Source organism: Labeo rohita, chromosome 20 (assembly GCF_022985175.1).
Source record: "Labeo rohita strain BAU-BD-2019 chromosome 20, IGBB_LRoh.1.0, whole genome shotgun sequence".
Taxonomy (NCBI): Eukaryota; Metazoa; Chordata; class Actinopteri; order Cypriniformes; family Cyprinidae; genus Labeo; species Labeo rohita.
Genome location: NC_066888.1, coordinates 2,485,559 through 2,502,678, shown reverse-complemented (window position 1 = coordinate 2,502,678; position 17,120 = coordinate 2,485,559). Strand labels below are relative to the sequence as shown.

The 17,120-nt window shown below is 38.2% G+C and overlaps 1 protein-coding gene across 1 annotated transcript in view; it reads left to right on the top strand.

Moving 5' to 3' along the window:
* Positions 1 to 640: 640 nt before the first annotated feature.
* The window catches only part of rev3l (REV3 like, DNA directed polymerase zeta catalytic subunit), a 57,968-nt gene continuing 41,488 nt past the window's right edge, over positions 641 to 17,120 (top strand). Inside the window, 2 exon segments of the mRNA XM_051137781.1 lie at positions 641 to 1,214; positions 16,566 to 16,755. Of these exon segments, the coding sequence (XP_050993738.1) occupies positions 1,076 to 1,214; positions 16,566 to 16,755 (329 nt within the window). The 5' untranslated portion in view covers positions 641 to 1,075.

The window sequence follows — 17,120 nt, the reverse complement described above, 5'->3', positions numbered from 1 at the left end:
TTTTTTTTTTTTACTTAATCTACATTTTTAAAACCATTAATATTTTGCAGAATTACAGGACGGAAATTAGAGTAATACAGCATTTTAAGTAAAAGTAGCGGTCATTTCATTTTACTGGCTGACTGACTAACACTTATCTTTTATCTCTTTATTGAATACTTACTTCATATTTGTGCAGTTAACACCTAAAAATTAAGAGAACATGTAAACCAATTTTATTTAATTAATTTTTTTAAATGATTAGATAGAGAGAATAAACGACGGGGACGGGGATTTTGGTAAAATAAAATAAAATAAAATTCCTCCAAACCAACAGGTCGTAGCAGAAGTAGTCTACTACCATATCTACTATCAGTTATCATACCGAGTGAATACCAATGAAGTTAAATAAAAGCTGGCGTGATCCCTCGTTTATATCATAGTTTTTTGTCGTATCTGTCTGTTCAACCATCGTATGAATACATGTATACCTTATTCTGAGGCTTTTATTGTATTGTAATCTTCGTGTTATTTCCGTCTAACATGTACCAATCAGCGCTTTTATCTTCTTATAAACCAATCCAAAGGAGTCTTGTCTTTGATGCGGACCAATAAGAGCAGAGACAGCGTGGAGCTTCCTTTCTCAGCAGAAGTGAAGTAAACTAGCTGACCCAGCGACTGGGTACAAGGAATGCTGCAGTGCACTCTACGTGGAAATGGGAGGGATGGGAAAGATTAGGATTGCCCAACAGTGTCGTGATCGTATTGCTGTAGCGAGAGTGTACATTAGATTTTCCTTTTAAAATGAAACAGATGTTGTATTTGAACAGTTTAGGTAGGAATTAAGGATGTGATCTTTAGAAATCACTTGCAGCATAGGATTATCGAATGATTATCGAGATCCGTATTTCCACAAATCAGGCTCATTTTAAAGCCGCCACGGTCCAAGCAGTTCTCTGCAGAAACACAAAACATTGGCGTACCTTAAAGGGAAAGCTGTGATCGACTGTTGCCTATGTTTTTTTTTTTATTATTATTATTTTATTATTTGTAATTATAAATCATCTCATGCTTGCCCTGCACAACCGAACGGAACATGTTTTCAGTGCGGATCGTCACGGCGGATTATTACATGAGCAGTCCGATCAGAGAGCTGGACGTCTGTTACTCTGAGTTTAGAGAAAGCGATGTCAGGAAAGTGCCCGTGGTTCGGATCTTTGGGGCCACACCAGCAGGTATGCATGCATTCATTTGTGTGTTCATATAGCCGGAAACATTACCTAACCGTTGAAGAGATTCGGGTACACAGTGTTGACTTTGTCTTTTTTTGCAATTTCTGGGTCTGTTGTTTTTGTGCACGTGATAGTGATGAAGAAACACGTTTGTTTATTTTATGTTTCGGTGTTCTCGTTGTATTGCTCTATGCGCCATGTTGTCAACACGTCCGACCGCCATGTGGACGTGTTTACTCCGACCGAATAGCCTACCCTAAATTCTAAGCCATTTCCGCTTGGCCATTCATATGTTGTGTATTAGCACAAAACCAAAACCACATCTAACGCAAGCAACAAATCACATCTGTTCAAATCTTTATGTGTCTTAATTCCTAACCATGTGATTGTAACACTGGCTGGTTTCGCTGTGGCTTAAGGTTGCAGAGGAAAAACCAGTAAGGGGGAGGGGGTCATTGTTCTGGTTTAGTGATGTTAGTGAAATTAAATTAAAATTATAAAGTTAAGTTAAACTAACTCTCTCTCTCTCTCTCTCTCTCTCTCTCTCTCTCTCTCTCTCTCTCTCTCCGTGTGTGTGTATAAAGGTTGTTTAAATAACTGTTAATTCATATTACTTTTTGAGAACTACATATTCTTGCATGAAACAAAGTTTTCAAATATTTAAATCTCTCAATTATATTCAAAGAAGATACATTTTTTTTTTAAACATTTTTTTTTTAGATACATGTTTTCACTCTAAAATGCCTCTACAGCATCGCTTTAGGCGTAACCGTGTAACTTCTGTAAAGCTGGTTTGAAACCAAGTGCTATACTAATAAGTATTGAAGTGTTGGTGTACTCCTGAAAATAATTTAAATTTACTTTTACAAGACATGAATTGTACAGTCTTTTTTCCAATAAAATGGAGAATTGATTGATTAAAATGAAGTTATTCATCTCATTCTGCAATCAAATATTTCACTCCCTAACAACCACCTTCATCTGATAAGCAGTGAGTGGCGGTTCAGTCTTTAGCTGGTTGAGCTCAGAGTTTAATGCATCCCCCTTACTACTTGTGCTGTATCAGTTGCTTAACATTTATTATTGTGCATCTTTCCATATAACTTTTTATTATTTACATGATCAAAGTTTTAAGGAGTTTTATTGCTATTATGACAGACTGTGGGTCCCCAATTTCCTTTTTTTATTTTTTATTTTATGTATTTATTTATTTTTGTTTTCAAATGATCAATGTTTTAAGGATTCAGTGTTTTAACTTAAAGCTATCAAATAAACATGATCCCAGCTGGAGGGTAATGGCCAGTGGCCACTTGCACTGACTGCTCAGTGTTGTGTTGAAGAGGTCAGTTTGGCACCTTAACAAATGATACGTGTATAAAGGGCCAGGGCCTTGTGTGCATAATGAAACCACATATCACAAAATACATTTAATATTTTGTGTTATTTTAGGGTCTTGGTGCAGATGATGCAGTATATGTGACCAGGGCTGACAAAATGGCACAATGAGCAAATTTTGATAAAAATATATTGTGATTATAAATATAATAATTAATATTATGTCATTTAAAATAAGAACCTATGCCAAAAAAAAAAAAAACGTAGAACACACATAAGAAACAAACAAATAGTACGTTATTTTTTTCATTTTACATCTAAACAAAAGCATTCAAGTAAAAAAAAAAACATATAATCTAATGTAAAAAGATTAAATGATTTTGACCAGCGATCCGGTGTGTGCACGCCTTTTCTCCGAACCCCCATTATTTTCCCACTATAGAGCACAAAACGCAAGAGATTATCTTGTTAGATCAGACACGTTTGCAAAAAAATGAAAGATGAGATCGTATTGGCAATAAAGTACATTTTTATTCCTGTCACAAATGTGCAGCTTGTCAACACATACAAAGAAAACAGTCATATTTTAAGAGTTGCGTGACAGATCTTGAGTACCACATTAGACAGTTTACCACTAATGCAATTTATTTGTTGACTTGTTGGTGTAACAAACAGTATGTTCAATTCAATTCAAATTTATTTGTATAGCGCTTTTCACGATACATATCGTTGCAAAGCAGCTTTACACCAAATTGATATTTTTACAATATATGTAGTAGTAGCTTGATGTACATATGGCAGAGATGTGTGGTAAAGATCAATTAATGACGTAATCAAACAGACAAAGAACACTATAAATTAGTAGCAGAATTCGGTAGTGCTGTATGTTTTCAGGGTTGGCGTCATCTGAAGTCCTCTGTGGGGTTGGCATCATCTCTTCTTAAGTGTTCTGGATCCACACTGGAGCTTGTGAATTCCTAGTTACCATGGGATGTCAATCCCATGGCAAAAACAGAGAACAAATAGGAACATAATTAGCGTAGCTGCTGTTCAAACTAAGAAAAGGAAGGTTTGTTAAACCAGAGCTAAAAGATTAATAATGAACATTTGATCAGATATAGCTGCAGGAAAAGTTTATGAGATGCATTATTTGAATGCTTGGCTAAAAAGATGTCTTTAATCTAGATTTAAACAGAGACAGTGTGTCTGAACCCCGAACATTATCAGGAAGGCTGTTCCAGAGTTTGGGTGCCAAATGTGAAAAAGCTCTACCTCCTTTAGTGGACTTTGCTATCCTAGGTACTACCAACAGTCCAGAGTTTTGCGACCTTAGGGAGCGTGATGGATTGTAGCGTGGTAGAATACTAGTTAGGTACGCAGGAGCTAAACCGTTAAGTGCCTTATAGGTAAGAAGTGCTATTTTGTAGCTGATGCGGAACCTAATAGGTAGCCAGTGCAGAGACTTTAAAATTGGGGTAATATGATCTTATTTTCTTGACCTGGTAAGGACTCTAGCAGCTGCATTTTGGACTATCTGTAGCTTGTTTACTGAAGATGCAGGACAACCACCTAGTAGTGCATTACAATAGTCCAGTCTAGAGGTCATGAATGCGTGAACTAGCTTTTCTGCAGCAGAAACAGGTAACATGTTTCGCAGCTTGGCAATGTTTCTAAGATGGAAGAATGCTGTTGTAACATGAGAAATATGATTTTTAAAAGACAAGTTGCTGTCTAATATAACACCCAGGCTTTTGACTGTAGTGGAAGTAACAGTACATCCGTCTAGTTGTAAATTGTAAGTCAAAAGATTCTGTGTATTGTTTTTAGGTCCAATAAGTAATATCTCTGTCTTATCTGAATTTAATAGCAGAAAATTGTTGGTCATCCAATCTTTTACATTTTTAACACACTCTGTTAACTTCGATAATTCATAAGTGTCAACTGGTCTTGTTGAGATATATAGTTGAGTATCATCAGCATAACAATGGAAACCAATCCCGTGTTTTCTAATAATATTACCAAGTAATTTGAAAATAGTAGAGGACCTAGAACAGATCCTTGTGGCACTCCATACTTTACTGGTGATAAATGAGATGACTCCCCATTTAAATAAACAAAGTGGTAGCGATCAGACAGGTAGGATCTAAACCATTTTAAAGCCTGCCCTTGGATACCTGCATAATTTTGTAGTCGATCTATTAGTATGTCATGATCTATAGTGTCAAACGCAGCACTAAGATCAAGTAAAACTAGCAGTGAGATGCAGCCTTGTGTAGCGAATTTAGCTCAAAGGGAAATGTATATAAATAATTACAATTAATTAGGATTAATTACAGTTATTTATATCAGCTGCCAGTAGTAACTGTAGCAGAATCAATTTTCCATCAACTAATCTGTTCGCCCAGCGAACATTCAGTATAATCTTTATATCAACTTTAAGAAATTATATTTTCTTGACCACAGAAAATAACTTTCTTAAAGTACCGTTGCATTAGAGCATGTAGCTCGAATCGGAATCGTAAAGGGACATTAATTTGCAAGGCAGAATCAGAATCAAAACTCATGTAATTTGTGCACAATAGTTTATTAACGAAGGACTAACACATAACTAATCTAAACAAACAAACATAAAATCACTCATACATGGGGAAATGGTCAGTGAGAAGCAGTTAGAGAGAGACAAGGGAATGAAGCTATGAAAAGAGTCAGTTAACCACCTGCTGTGAAACCATCAGTGCTGTCTACAGCTTATACTAAACCTCTGTTTGTTTAGTTAAGTGTACGATACTTGCATTGCCTTGGTCGTCGAACAAGTGTCCAAATGCAGTCTCTGAAAGTCTTGGTGGTTTGAAGCAGTGGTGGTTTTGGAATTGCAATCACGTTCTTCCGGGTCTGAAGGATGATGAATTCCAAAGATGTCCTGACTCGTTGGTGACTGGGAGTTTCTTCTCATGTGAAAAGTGAAGAAGAACCAAGAGCTGAGAGGGACCCAGCTGAAGTCCTGTGATCTTTGAGGAATGGAAAGACAAGGCCGCAAGGCCTGGCGCACGCTTAGGGAAGTCCTGAAGAGTTCTAGCTCATCTTCTTAGGTTCTCCAAGAACCACTGACTGACTGAGGCGAGTCATGAAGATGAATTCCAGGGTTAAGTCGAACTGTCTGGCTCTTTGTGGTCGAGAGCCACAGCTCTGTATGTTGGGCCTGTCGGGCCCACCAGGCACGCCCTGTGCCGGCTCCGGCTCCCCGTGGGTTCCTCCACACGGGCAGCAATCGGAAGATGTTGCAGACGAGTGAAGAAGAGAGAAGAGAGAGGGGTCGATGCCTTTCAACTCTCTGGAGGCTGTGCCTCCAGGAGGTCCATGAACCAATGGTAACTTTCACCTTTGGAGAGAAAGTTTACGACTCTTTGTCTGTGAGCATGGTAATTTGCATATGTAATTCGATTGGGTGTTGATGCAAAAACTACTAAGGTTTCTTAAAACACTAACATGTTGCAAAGGTATCAACATCTAATTTACACCATCTTTTAGATCATTAAAATACGAACTCAAAGAGTCCAAGCATGACATAGGTGGGTTATACTACTAGTCATCTATCATAAGACATGCATAAAACAGTATAAAGACAAATACAACAGACAAAATTAAAATACATTGCAGTAATATTGTACACAATAACCTGGGCTATGTGTGATAGGAAGGTCAAAGAAAGGTTTGTCTGTGAATGAATAGGAAGGAGTCTATCTCTATAGGCATTGTGTCTTTCCTATGGCAAATGTAGCATGGGCAGATGTGCATTCCTTGAAACAAATAAAACCTGTGGTATCAGATCGTTGTCCTGGCAACTGAGCCCTTTTGGGGTGTTAGTTGCTTTGGGGGGGTTTGTCTCCAGAGCTCCAGCATGTAGCTGGCCTGTTGTGTTTAAAGACTATTTGTTAAATGTAACAATTAATGTATGTCTGATTGGTCCAGACGCTACACTTGGTCTGATGCAAGAAGCAAGTCTTTAGTGATTTTAACAAGTGCAGTTTCTGTGCTGTGATGGGGCCTGAAACCTGACTGAAATTCTTCATAGATATCGTTTTTTGCAAGAATGAGCACAGTTGAGCAGATATAGCTTTCTCTAAAATTTTAGACATAAATGGAAGATTAGAAATGGGTCTATAATTTGCCAGTTCACTAGGGTCTAGTTGTGGTTTCTTAATAAGAGGCTTAATAACCGCCAGCTTGAATGGTTTAGGGACGTGACCTAAAGATAACGATGAGTTGATAATATTGAGAAGCGATTCTTCTGCCACAGGTAACAATTCTTTCAGTAATTTAGTGGGTACAGGATCTAATAGGCATGTTGTTGGTTTAGACACAGTGATGAGTTTATTTAACTCTTCCTGTCCTATAGCGGTAAACTACTGCAGTTTTTCTTTGGGTGTGACGAAAGAAGTTGACACATTAGATGCAGTATAATCTACATTGGTTATTGTATTTCTGATGTTATCCATTTTATCAGTGAAGAAATTCATAAAGTCATTGCTATTAAAATGTAAAGGAATATTTAGATCAGGTGGCGTCAGGTTATTTGTTAATCTAGCCACTGTGCAAAATAAAAACCTTGGATTGTTTTGGTTATTTTCGATGAGTTCGCGGAAATGCTCAGCCCTAGCAGCTTTTAAAGCCTGTCTGTATCTGGACATACAGTTTTTCCATGCAATTCTAAAAACTTCCAAGTTAGTTTTTCTCCATTTGTGCTCAAGATTGGAAGTTTCTTTCTTGAGGGAATGGGTATTACTGTTGTACCATGGCGCAATACGTTTTTCTCTAACTTTTTTCAATTTGATGGGGGCAACAGCTTCTAACGTATCGGAGAAGATGGTGCCCATATTGCTAGTCATTTTGTCTAGATCCTGTGTATTAAGGGGTACACAGAGCAGTTGAGATAAATCAGGCAGGTTATTTGTAAATCTATCTTTGGTGGCTGGAACAATAGTTCTGCCAAGACGATAACGCGGAGCCATATAGTTAATATCAGTGATACGCAGCATGCACGATACAAGGAAATGGTCAGAAACATCATCACTTTGAGGTATGATATCTATATCAGTAAGATCAATTCCATGCGATATAATTAAATCTAGCGTATGATTAAAACGATGAGTGGGCCCGGTGACATTTTGCTTGACTCCAAAAGAGTTTATTAGGTCAGTAAACGCAAGTCCTAACGCATCATTTGTATTATCAACGTGAATGTTAAAATCACCGACAATTAGCACTTTATCAAAATTAACCAATAGTTCTGAAAGGAATTCTGCAAATTCTTTTAGGAAATCTGTATATGGCCCTGGCGGTCTATACACAGTAGCTAAAACAAGAGATAGGAGAGATTTCTTTTGCATATCTGGCAGAGTAACATTAAGCAAAAGTATTTCAAATGAATTAAACCTGTACCCTGTTTTTTGAGTAACATTGAGAATATCACTATATATTGTTGCAACACCACCACCACGACCACTCTGACGGGGCTCATGCTTATAGTAGTAGTTTGGTGGAGTAGACTCATTTAGACCAATGTAATCATTAGGTTTTAGCCAGGTTTCGGTTAAGCAGAGTACATCAAAATTATTATCTGTGATCATTTCATTCACAGTAACTGCTTTGGGTACAAGTGATCTAATGTTTAGGAGCCCAAGCTTAAAAAATGGTTTCTGTTCGTGTATTTTGCTTTTCTAGATCCTGCATTAAATTTGTTTTGACCTCACTATTCGAGGAACAGACACAGTCTTTATAGATTGGACAGTGCAAGTACTATCATTTAAGCGTTCAGAACAAAAGCCATCATAGCAATCATTTGAGAATGTACTTACTAGTCAAATGGAGCGTAGCGTCCTGGAGATGTTGTCCGACAGCAGTTCCGCTCCGACTCTGCTGGGGTGCAGGCCGTCAGCACGGAAAAGCCTAGGACGTTCCCAGAAAAGATTCCAATTATTAACAAAGAGCAGTTGCTGTTCTTTACACCATGTCAATAACCATTCATTTAGAGCAAGAAGTCTACTGAACCTTACGTGCCCACGTCGATACGTGGGAAGCGGTCCTGACACGATGATCCTCGTCGCGAGCGACGTGCTGCGAACCGTCTCGATCAGGCTGCTGAAGTCCCTCTTCAGAACCTCCGTCTGCCGCAGCTTGATGTCGTTCACCCCCGCGTGCAGGACGATCGCGCCGACGCTCTTGCCGTCCTTCAGGATTGCGGGTATCTGCGCAGAAACATCGAGAACGCGAGCACCAGGAAAACAGTGGGTGTGGACTTTACCTTTAGCTAAAGTAGCACGTACGTACCGGACAATGGAGTCTCCGACGGTCACAGCGTCGTGTTCCGTCTCGCGGAGGGGAGCGAAGCGGTTCCGGGTGAAGATCTCAAAGACCGGAGGCGGCGGAGGGGGCGAGGTCCTCGGCCGGGGCCTGGCTCGCGTCTTCCGCTGCTGCTGCACCCAGGGTCCGTGGTGTCCCGGCGCCGGAGTGAAGGACATCTGGGAAGATCGCGTCCAGGGTGCACAGGACCTGTGCAGAGAAGCACACGGAGTAGAGGTGGTCAGAGTGTTAGTATCGCGCTGTATACTTACCCGGGAGGATTCCAGAGCGGCTCTCCGCTCTCTCAGCTCGGTCTGCCTCACCGAAAGCTCCTGAATCTGCTTCTCCACGGCCTCCAGCTCGAGCTGCAAGGAGTGCAGCTCGAACGTGTCCTCACTTGCACTCAAAGGTGGACACAAATTCGCCATTAAAGCAAGTAACAGTGAGTAAACAATGGTAATGTGTGTAAATAGTGTGTAAACAATGCAAGCAGGATTAGCGGCAACCACGCTGGTGCTGCTAACGGGCTATAAGCAAGCAACTCGGGAAATCAAAACAAAACTAGTTATAACAAAGTAATCCGGATGTTTTAGTTGTAAAATACAACAGGGGGTATATTCACACGTTATAAGAAACGAAAATGATAGTGTATAAATTTGATTTTAAATTGAAAAACAGACAATAAGAAATCAACTTATCGAACATATGAGCTCCATTAGGAGAAAGGATGTAAAGTCTCCGGTAGCCTGTCACTTTAACGAAGCATCACATTCTATATCAGACTTGGATTTTACAGTAATAGAACATATACCACAGTCTTGAAGGGGTGGTGACATGGAACACCATTTTTTTTTTTTTTTTTACAAAGAGAGTGCAAATGGATCTTTGATTTGAGACCTTTATATCCTCTTGGTATGAATGAAGAATTGATTTAGAATTGTTTTTTTGTAAAATATAAACATTTTTTTTTTGCGTTAATAAGATTATATCTATGTTTGTTATTAGATGACTTTGTATATCATTTATTAATAATTTTTTTTGTATTGAGGATTTTTCTATATTGAGGTGTTAAGGATATTTACTATTAGTATATGTATAAGGAAAAAAAAAAATTAAGACATTGAATATATTATGTGGTGTATTTTGTGCCTGCGTGCTAGGGCTGCACTATAAATCGTATGCGATTGTCATGCGCTTTTAGTCAGTAAAGCCGGTTCTGTGATTTAGTAGTAAATCTCCAGCACGTGCGTTCAGCTGGAACGGCAATTAATACACAGAGCCGTAAATCACTGACAAGCTACACAAAATCACGCTTATAATCGAATGCGATTCATCTGCGATTTATGAGCGTTATTTTTATTTGTTTATTATTTTTGTTTGTTTTTTTGCTTAGCTTGTCAGTGGTTTACTGTTCTGTATATTAATTGCCGCTCCAGCTGAATGCACGTGATGGAGATTTACTACCTAGCATATAACCGTGTACGTATCTTAATTGTTTGCTAGCTCTCTGACCCTCCCAAAAACAGCAATGTAATTAACACGATCAATGTCCAGAAATGCATCAAGGAGATGCGTTCATAATTTTACTTTTTGTACGCGAAGTAAACAAAAATAACAACTTTATTATACAATTCCTCCGCATCACCATAGCACCATTTTGGAGCATATCCCCTGAACGCAAATGGTGTATGCTGTTTGGTGTCAGCTTCACTTTTATTTACACTTTAATTTGAACGAAAACAATGTATCCATGTGTTGCAGCTTTTGTGTTCAGGCAGGGAATCCGTTTCAAAACGGCACTAAGGCAGTGGTTCTCAATTCCAGTCCTGAAGCAGCAGCCATATTACCCTGCAGCCCAAGAATGGTTGTTCACTGAAGTTAAGTAGGGTTGAGGCTGGTCAGTACCTGGATGGGAGACCTCCTGTGAAAACTAGGTTGCTGCTGGAAGAGGTGTTAGTGAGGCCAGCAGGGGGTGCTCACCCTGTGGTCTGTGTGGGTCCTAATGCCCCAGTGTAGTGATGGGGACACTATACTGTTAAAGAGCACAGTCCTTCAGATGAGACGTTAAACCGAGGTCCTGACTCACTGTGGTCATTAAAAATCCCAGGATGTCCTTTGAGGAAGGGTAGGGGTGTAACCCTGGCATCCTGGCCAAATTTGCCCATTGGCCTCTGACCATCATGGCCTCCTAATCATCCCCACATTCCGATTGGTTCCCCCATCACTCACATCTCCACAAATAAGCTGGTGTGTCGTAGGCATTCTGGCTCAATATGGCTGCCATCGCATCATCCAGGTGGATGCTGCACACTGGTGGTGGTTAAGGAGATTCCCCCTTCCATGTAAAAGCACCTTGAGTGCCCAGAAATGCGCTATATAAATGTAAAGTATTATTATTATTATTATTATTATTATTATTATTATTATTATTATTATTATTATTATTATTATTATTAATAATATTAATATTATTAATATTAATATTAATATTATTATTAGAGCTGTCAGAATGCATCAAAAATAACTTAATTTGTGTTGCAAAGACGTACAAAGCTTTTCCAGGTTTGGAACGACATTGGGGTAAGAGATTAATGACAATTTTCATTTTGGGGTGGAGTAACCCTTTCTAAGGACCTAATATAATGTTACACAGATGTTTTTCCCCAACAGTTCCCCAAATGTTCGCTTAAGACATAACCGATTATGTTTGCGTGAATAGCCTACTTAAATACACCGTATGTGTATGTAAATACAGTATGTGTATGTATCGGGATTGTGCTGTTTCCCTAATGTCGAAAACGGAATGATTGGTGTCGAAGGCTGCACTTAGATCCCAGAGAACCAAAACAACAGCCTTTTCGAACAGCCTTTTTTGCCCCCAAACGAAGAACGAAATCGAACTTTGTTTGAATGTTGGGGCCTTTAGGGTAATTTGACCCATTAAGCCCATGTACCCTTTAAGCCCACTTTCAAAAAAGGGAAGATCATATTTTATGCTAGTAATTATTTTAACCAATCTAGTGGCTTGTTAAATGTCTGAATTATTTATTATTATTTTTTTTTAATATTACATACCAATCACATTTGGCAATGTTGAGTTAGCCCCACTCATGTGCATGCTGTCTCAGGGGTGTTTTGGGAGTTGAACACTTCAGAAATCAACACATTTCCTCAATTCTCAGCCATTTCTTAAAGTACATTGATATTATCAAAGAAGAGATAAAGTTCTTCGTGTACAGTCCTTTTTTTTTTTTTTTTTTTCTTACCTTACCTTATTTACTACCTTAATTTACAACTATATTTAAATACAGAATACACAATATACATCATTATACAATGGATGTCTGCTCATGTTTGATGATACAAAAATCATAGAGGCATGAAAAAATTATCTTATAGCAAAACAGTTTGGAGTGGATTGTAAATCTTTTTGAGAGTGAGTGAACCGCAAGATCAGAGTTGATGCTCATCAGGGACTGAAGACCTTCCTTAGTTCAGTGGTAGAGAGCAAGATTTCAGACATTAGCACACATTAGTAAAAGGAATTTTTACTAATGTGAAAATTAAGTAAATCTATTGAAGTTTTACTACTTTAAAATCACACACGTATTATTTGAAACACATGTGGGCTTAAAGGGGTCATCCGATGCTAAGTTCACTTTTTCATGTTGTTTGAACATTAATGTGTGTTGGCAGTGTATGTCCAAATCTACCCTATAATAATAAAAATCCATGCAGTGGTTTTTAATTAATCTGTAAAAATAATATCCCCTTTTTCAAATCGAGCTGTTCTTAGATGCCTGTTGGTATGGCATCACACCGACAGAGGCCGCTCCCACGATAGTTGATTGACATGAGCTCTTACCTCAGACCAGCTGTCACAGTCCATTACCTTTCCTTGTTTCCATGCCGAAGCAGGGATGTAAGTTAGACGAGTATCTCCGATTGAGGTGTTGTGTTGCTGGATGTAATAATAAACATAGTGGTCGTCATTTACTCCTGACATCTGAGCTGCTGAAGATGCAGTAGATTACATTTGTTTGTGAAGGGAATGCTCCTCCTGATCTACATATATCCGTCTATGTTCGCGCAAATCATTCATGATCCAGCTTCACTTACAGCAGAAGTGTGTATAAGCGTTTTTTTTTTTTTTGTTTGTTTTTATGAATCTTTGCGATCGCCTTTCCTTATAATGTGGTAGTTAGGAAGTTTAGCGGCTAGACGCAGCTAAATGTGGCTAAAGTAAACTAGATCGTCATTCCACAGAGAGAAGAGAGGGGCGGCTCATGTGCAGAGCTCATGTGCATTTAAAGGAACAACCCCTTAGAATGAGATGATTTTTGCAGAGCTCATTTTGACAAGTTAAAAAGGGTGTTTTACAAAACCATTGAGAATTTTCAATCAAAGTATATTAGAGACTTTTCATTAAGACCCTAAAGAATCATATCAACTTGTGGAAAATGGGCATCCGATGACCCCTTTAAATGGTGCCAACCTTTTGGTTTTGTTCATAAAATCTTTATTTTAAATTCTAAAGTGTACATCAACTAATTAATACATTTTTCAAATGAGAGATGAATCTTGCATTTTAACAATTGATTTTTCTTATAAACCATATCAATATCTATAAAAAAAACACAAACTTAGATTTTGGTTGGCTTAATGTGTACAATTACCCTACTGTTTTTGATAATGAACAAAAATTCTAATAAATTTACAAGACAAAGGTGTTCAGTGTTCAAACCATGACTGTCAGTCACTGGAGTTGGTGTTTTGAATCAGCATTGTTAACATTTCACTATTTTAGTGAATGTGTGAGCTATGCTCTGATTTTAAGTAGTAATTTTAATTTTAGATAACCAATTTTATTAATCTCCTCTTAAAGTATCCCTATTATGCAAAAATCACTAAGTTGTTTGAAAACAGTTGTGTGGCTGCAGTGTGTGAAAACAACCAGACTATAATGGTAAAAATCCAGCCATGTGAACAAGCTTTCAGAACAAGCAATTCTCCCTATGTACGTGTCATCATAGGGAAAAAGTCCCACCCACTTGTGACGAGGAGTTAAAGCTATTTGCCAACTTATCAACCTTTAGATCCTGATCTTCCAGGATATATGTTTATAGTATATATAAACGTATACTGGCTTTAGCTTTGTTTTCAGAGAAGCTAATATTTCAACTTGGCGTCCTAAATCTTTTAAAAACTTAAAAACGTTTCAAAACGTTTTTTTACCTAGATAAAACCTCCTATTATTGGTGACAAATAACAATAGCAGTCTCTAAGGGAGGAAGTCACTCAACAGTAGTTTCTTCTGGCTGTCAGTACAATGCCCAAATGGCTTCACATCATCTTTGCACTGAAAGCGAGTGCAAGGTGCAAAACAAGTGCAAGATACAAAAGACAACTCGATTTATTACTTGGACAGTCTCTTTTAAAACTGTGCTGTGACTGCTCTGGTTGCCTAGCAACTGCAGTTGCTCACATGTTGCTGGGATGTGTCTGAGTGAGCATGTTCTACCCTGTGGATTTTGATCTGTGTGTATATTCCTGTCTGTATGGTTCATGAAAATGTCAGTAAAGCAGTCTCTTACCTAAAGTTGTTTTCTAGAGCAGTGATTCTCTACCCTCTACCTCTCTACCCCACTGCCACATTTGTCTTACACGTTCCATTTAATTAACTGATGAGTGATGACTTGAAGGTGTGTTTGATCAGGTTTAGGCTTTAAGGTTGGTGTTGTAAACCCCTGTTCTGGAGCAGTGCCTCTCAAAACAGATGAGTTGAATCCTGTGTTATACAGTCTAGGGCTGTAAACCAGATGGTTCATCATGATACAATAAGATATCAATTCTTATACCCAGCGATACAATATTTGCTCGTCCCTCAAAAAAAAATTCCACAATACGATTACAATACAGGGCAAATCCAAAACTATTTTTTGATGTAAAACGTGTTGAAGATTAGCAGATAGGCTGTCGATTCATTAAATAAGCTGTTTTCTCTAAAAAGCTGTTTATTTAGCATAGTAAATCCTCTTCTCCATTGACATCTATTAAAAAAAAAAAAAAAAAACTACCTCTGGTCTCCTTTCCCATGTACTGCAAGACCGGAAGCATTAGCTTTAACTGATGCGCTTTTTTGGCTAATGGTTGTGGGCTTGCTTTCTAGTGGCTTAGTCAAAGATTGTCTTACCATAGGGAGATAAGAGGGTCTGTATTAATTACTATTGGAGAAAGCGTAACGGCTAACTTGGATCACATGTCCCTTAATAACCAATCACATTACAGCCTTGACATCATTGAATTTCAGTCAGAGTTGTGCAACACTCGGTTGCCGTTACCATTTAACGTTTCATTAAATAAACTGTTTCCTCTAAAAAAGCTGTTTATTCAGTGTAGTAAAGCCTCTCCTCCATTGACATCCATTAAAAAATTGGCCTCTGGTCTCCTTTCTCACGTACTGCCACACCAGTCCGACTTCAAAGAACTAGCGGTGATGAAAGCCAATGCTGTTGTCGCCTCACATCGGCAGCATCTGGACAAAAAGCTGTGCTCGAACACACCACGCAGCGTCTGGACAAAAAGCTGTGTGTGAACATACCGCACAGACTACAGCCTACTACTACTACTGCGAACTAACGTGTGCATTCGGTGCCATCGTGAGAAGATTCAGCTGTCTATATCAGCAGCTTTTAATAGTACATATTTGTCATTTCAAAAGAAGAAACCGAAACAAGGATATACAAGATAAATGCAGATATACGTTCCCAGAGAAACGTAAACAAATCAGCACTTGCTTACTATGATGAATATCAGTTATGTTAACTTTATTCATTTTAAGCAGCTCATGTTGTTATGAGATTCACATTTTGTAAAAAAAAAAAAAAAAAAAAAAAAAAAAATCTACCTAATAAGGGTGCTCATGATGTCTAAACTGCAGTGCCACTTCACAAGCAGTAATTTAAAAACAACCAAAAAACCTAATAATGGTGCTCAGGATGTATTGCTTGTCTTGTTAGCATGTGTTAACAGATGAGCAAAATAAACTAAATGGGATTAGTATTATAACTACTCTCTTCATTTTTTCATGTTGCAATAACATAAAACTTTAATTTAAAAGCCACTACACATTATGTGTGGCTATTCTGTTCGTTAGGATAGAATTTTGATTTGGGACTTGCTAAGTTTTACTCATAGTTTACCCAATGTAAAATTTCACACTATCATCCCTTGTACCGTGGTAAGGTTTTATAAAAATTATCTAAGGCTCAGATTGTTCTTACTACGCTCAAATTATTTGAAATTGTACAAAAATGAATGAAACCATTTTACTGACACTGACGGTAAATTAATACTTAATATTTAATATTTATTTGATATTTTTGTTTATTTATTTATATGTATATTTTCGTTGTCTGGCTATTTGGGATTTTGTTATGTAGTTAAAGAGGGGGATTATAATTTTTTCTTGGTATTATTATATCACGTGAGTGTATACTAGCACTGTTTGTTGTTTTCTTATGGCATCTGATCGAGCGTTTGGACACGGAGGCGGTGATGTGTGACGTCAGACTTAACAAGCGAATAGCCCCTGATCTGACGAGCGCTTTTATTTCAAAAATGTTTCCCTTTCATCACTAATTTAAGGTGATGCTGATTCTCTTTCTGTTTTGTTTCTAGGCCAGAAGACATGTCTCCATCTGCATGGTGTGTTCCCATACATCTACGTGCCATATGATGGGTTTGGACAGGAAGCAGATCGTTACCTTCGGCAGGTGGCCTACAGTATTGACAGAGCCGTGAACGTCAGCATGGGAAACCCCTCGTCTAATGTGCAGCACATCTTTAAAGTGGTTCTGGTGTCTGGCATGTATGTGTAAAAGGCACACAAGTTCACACTAGGGTTTGCTTGGACCACTACTAATTTTTACAAGTTTGATTCAGGTTTTTATTACATAACAGAGATGCATAATATATCTGCACAAGCCTCTCTGCACAAACGCAGATCAACACGTACTTCATCTGTGCCTCACAGACCCACCCACTGGTGCATTAGTGTGTTCAGGCAGAATAAATACTGGACAGGATCACTGGTCTAATAACATTACCTTCTAAATGATTCTAATGTTAGGAAAGTGGCTGTTTATTTACATTTATATATAGTCACTTAGCAGATGCTTTTATTCAAAGCGCCTTGTGAATGAGGACAATAGCAGCAATCAAAACCAACAAAAG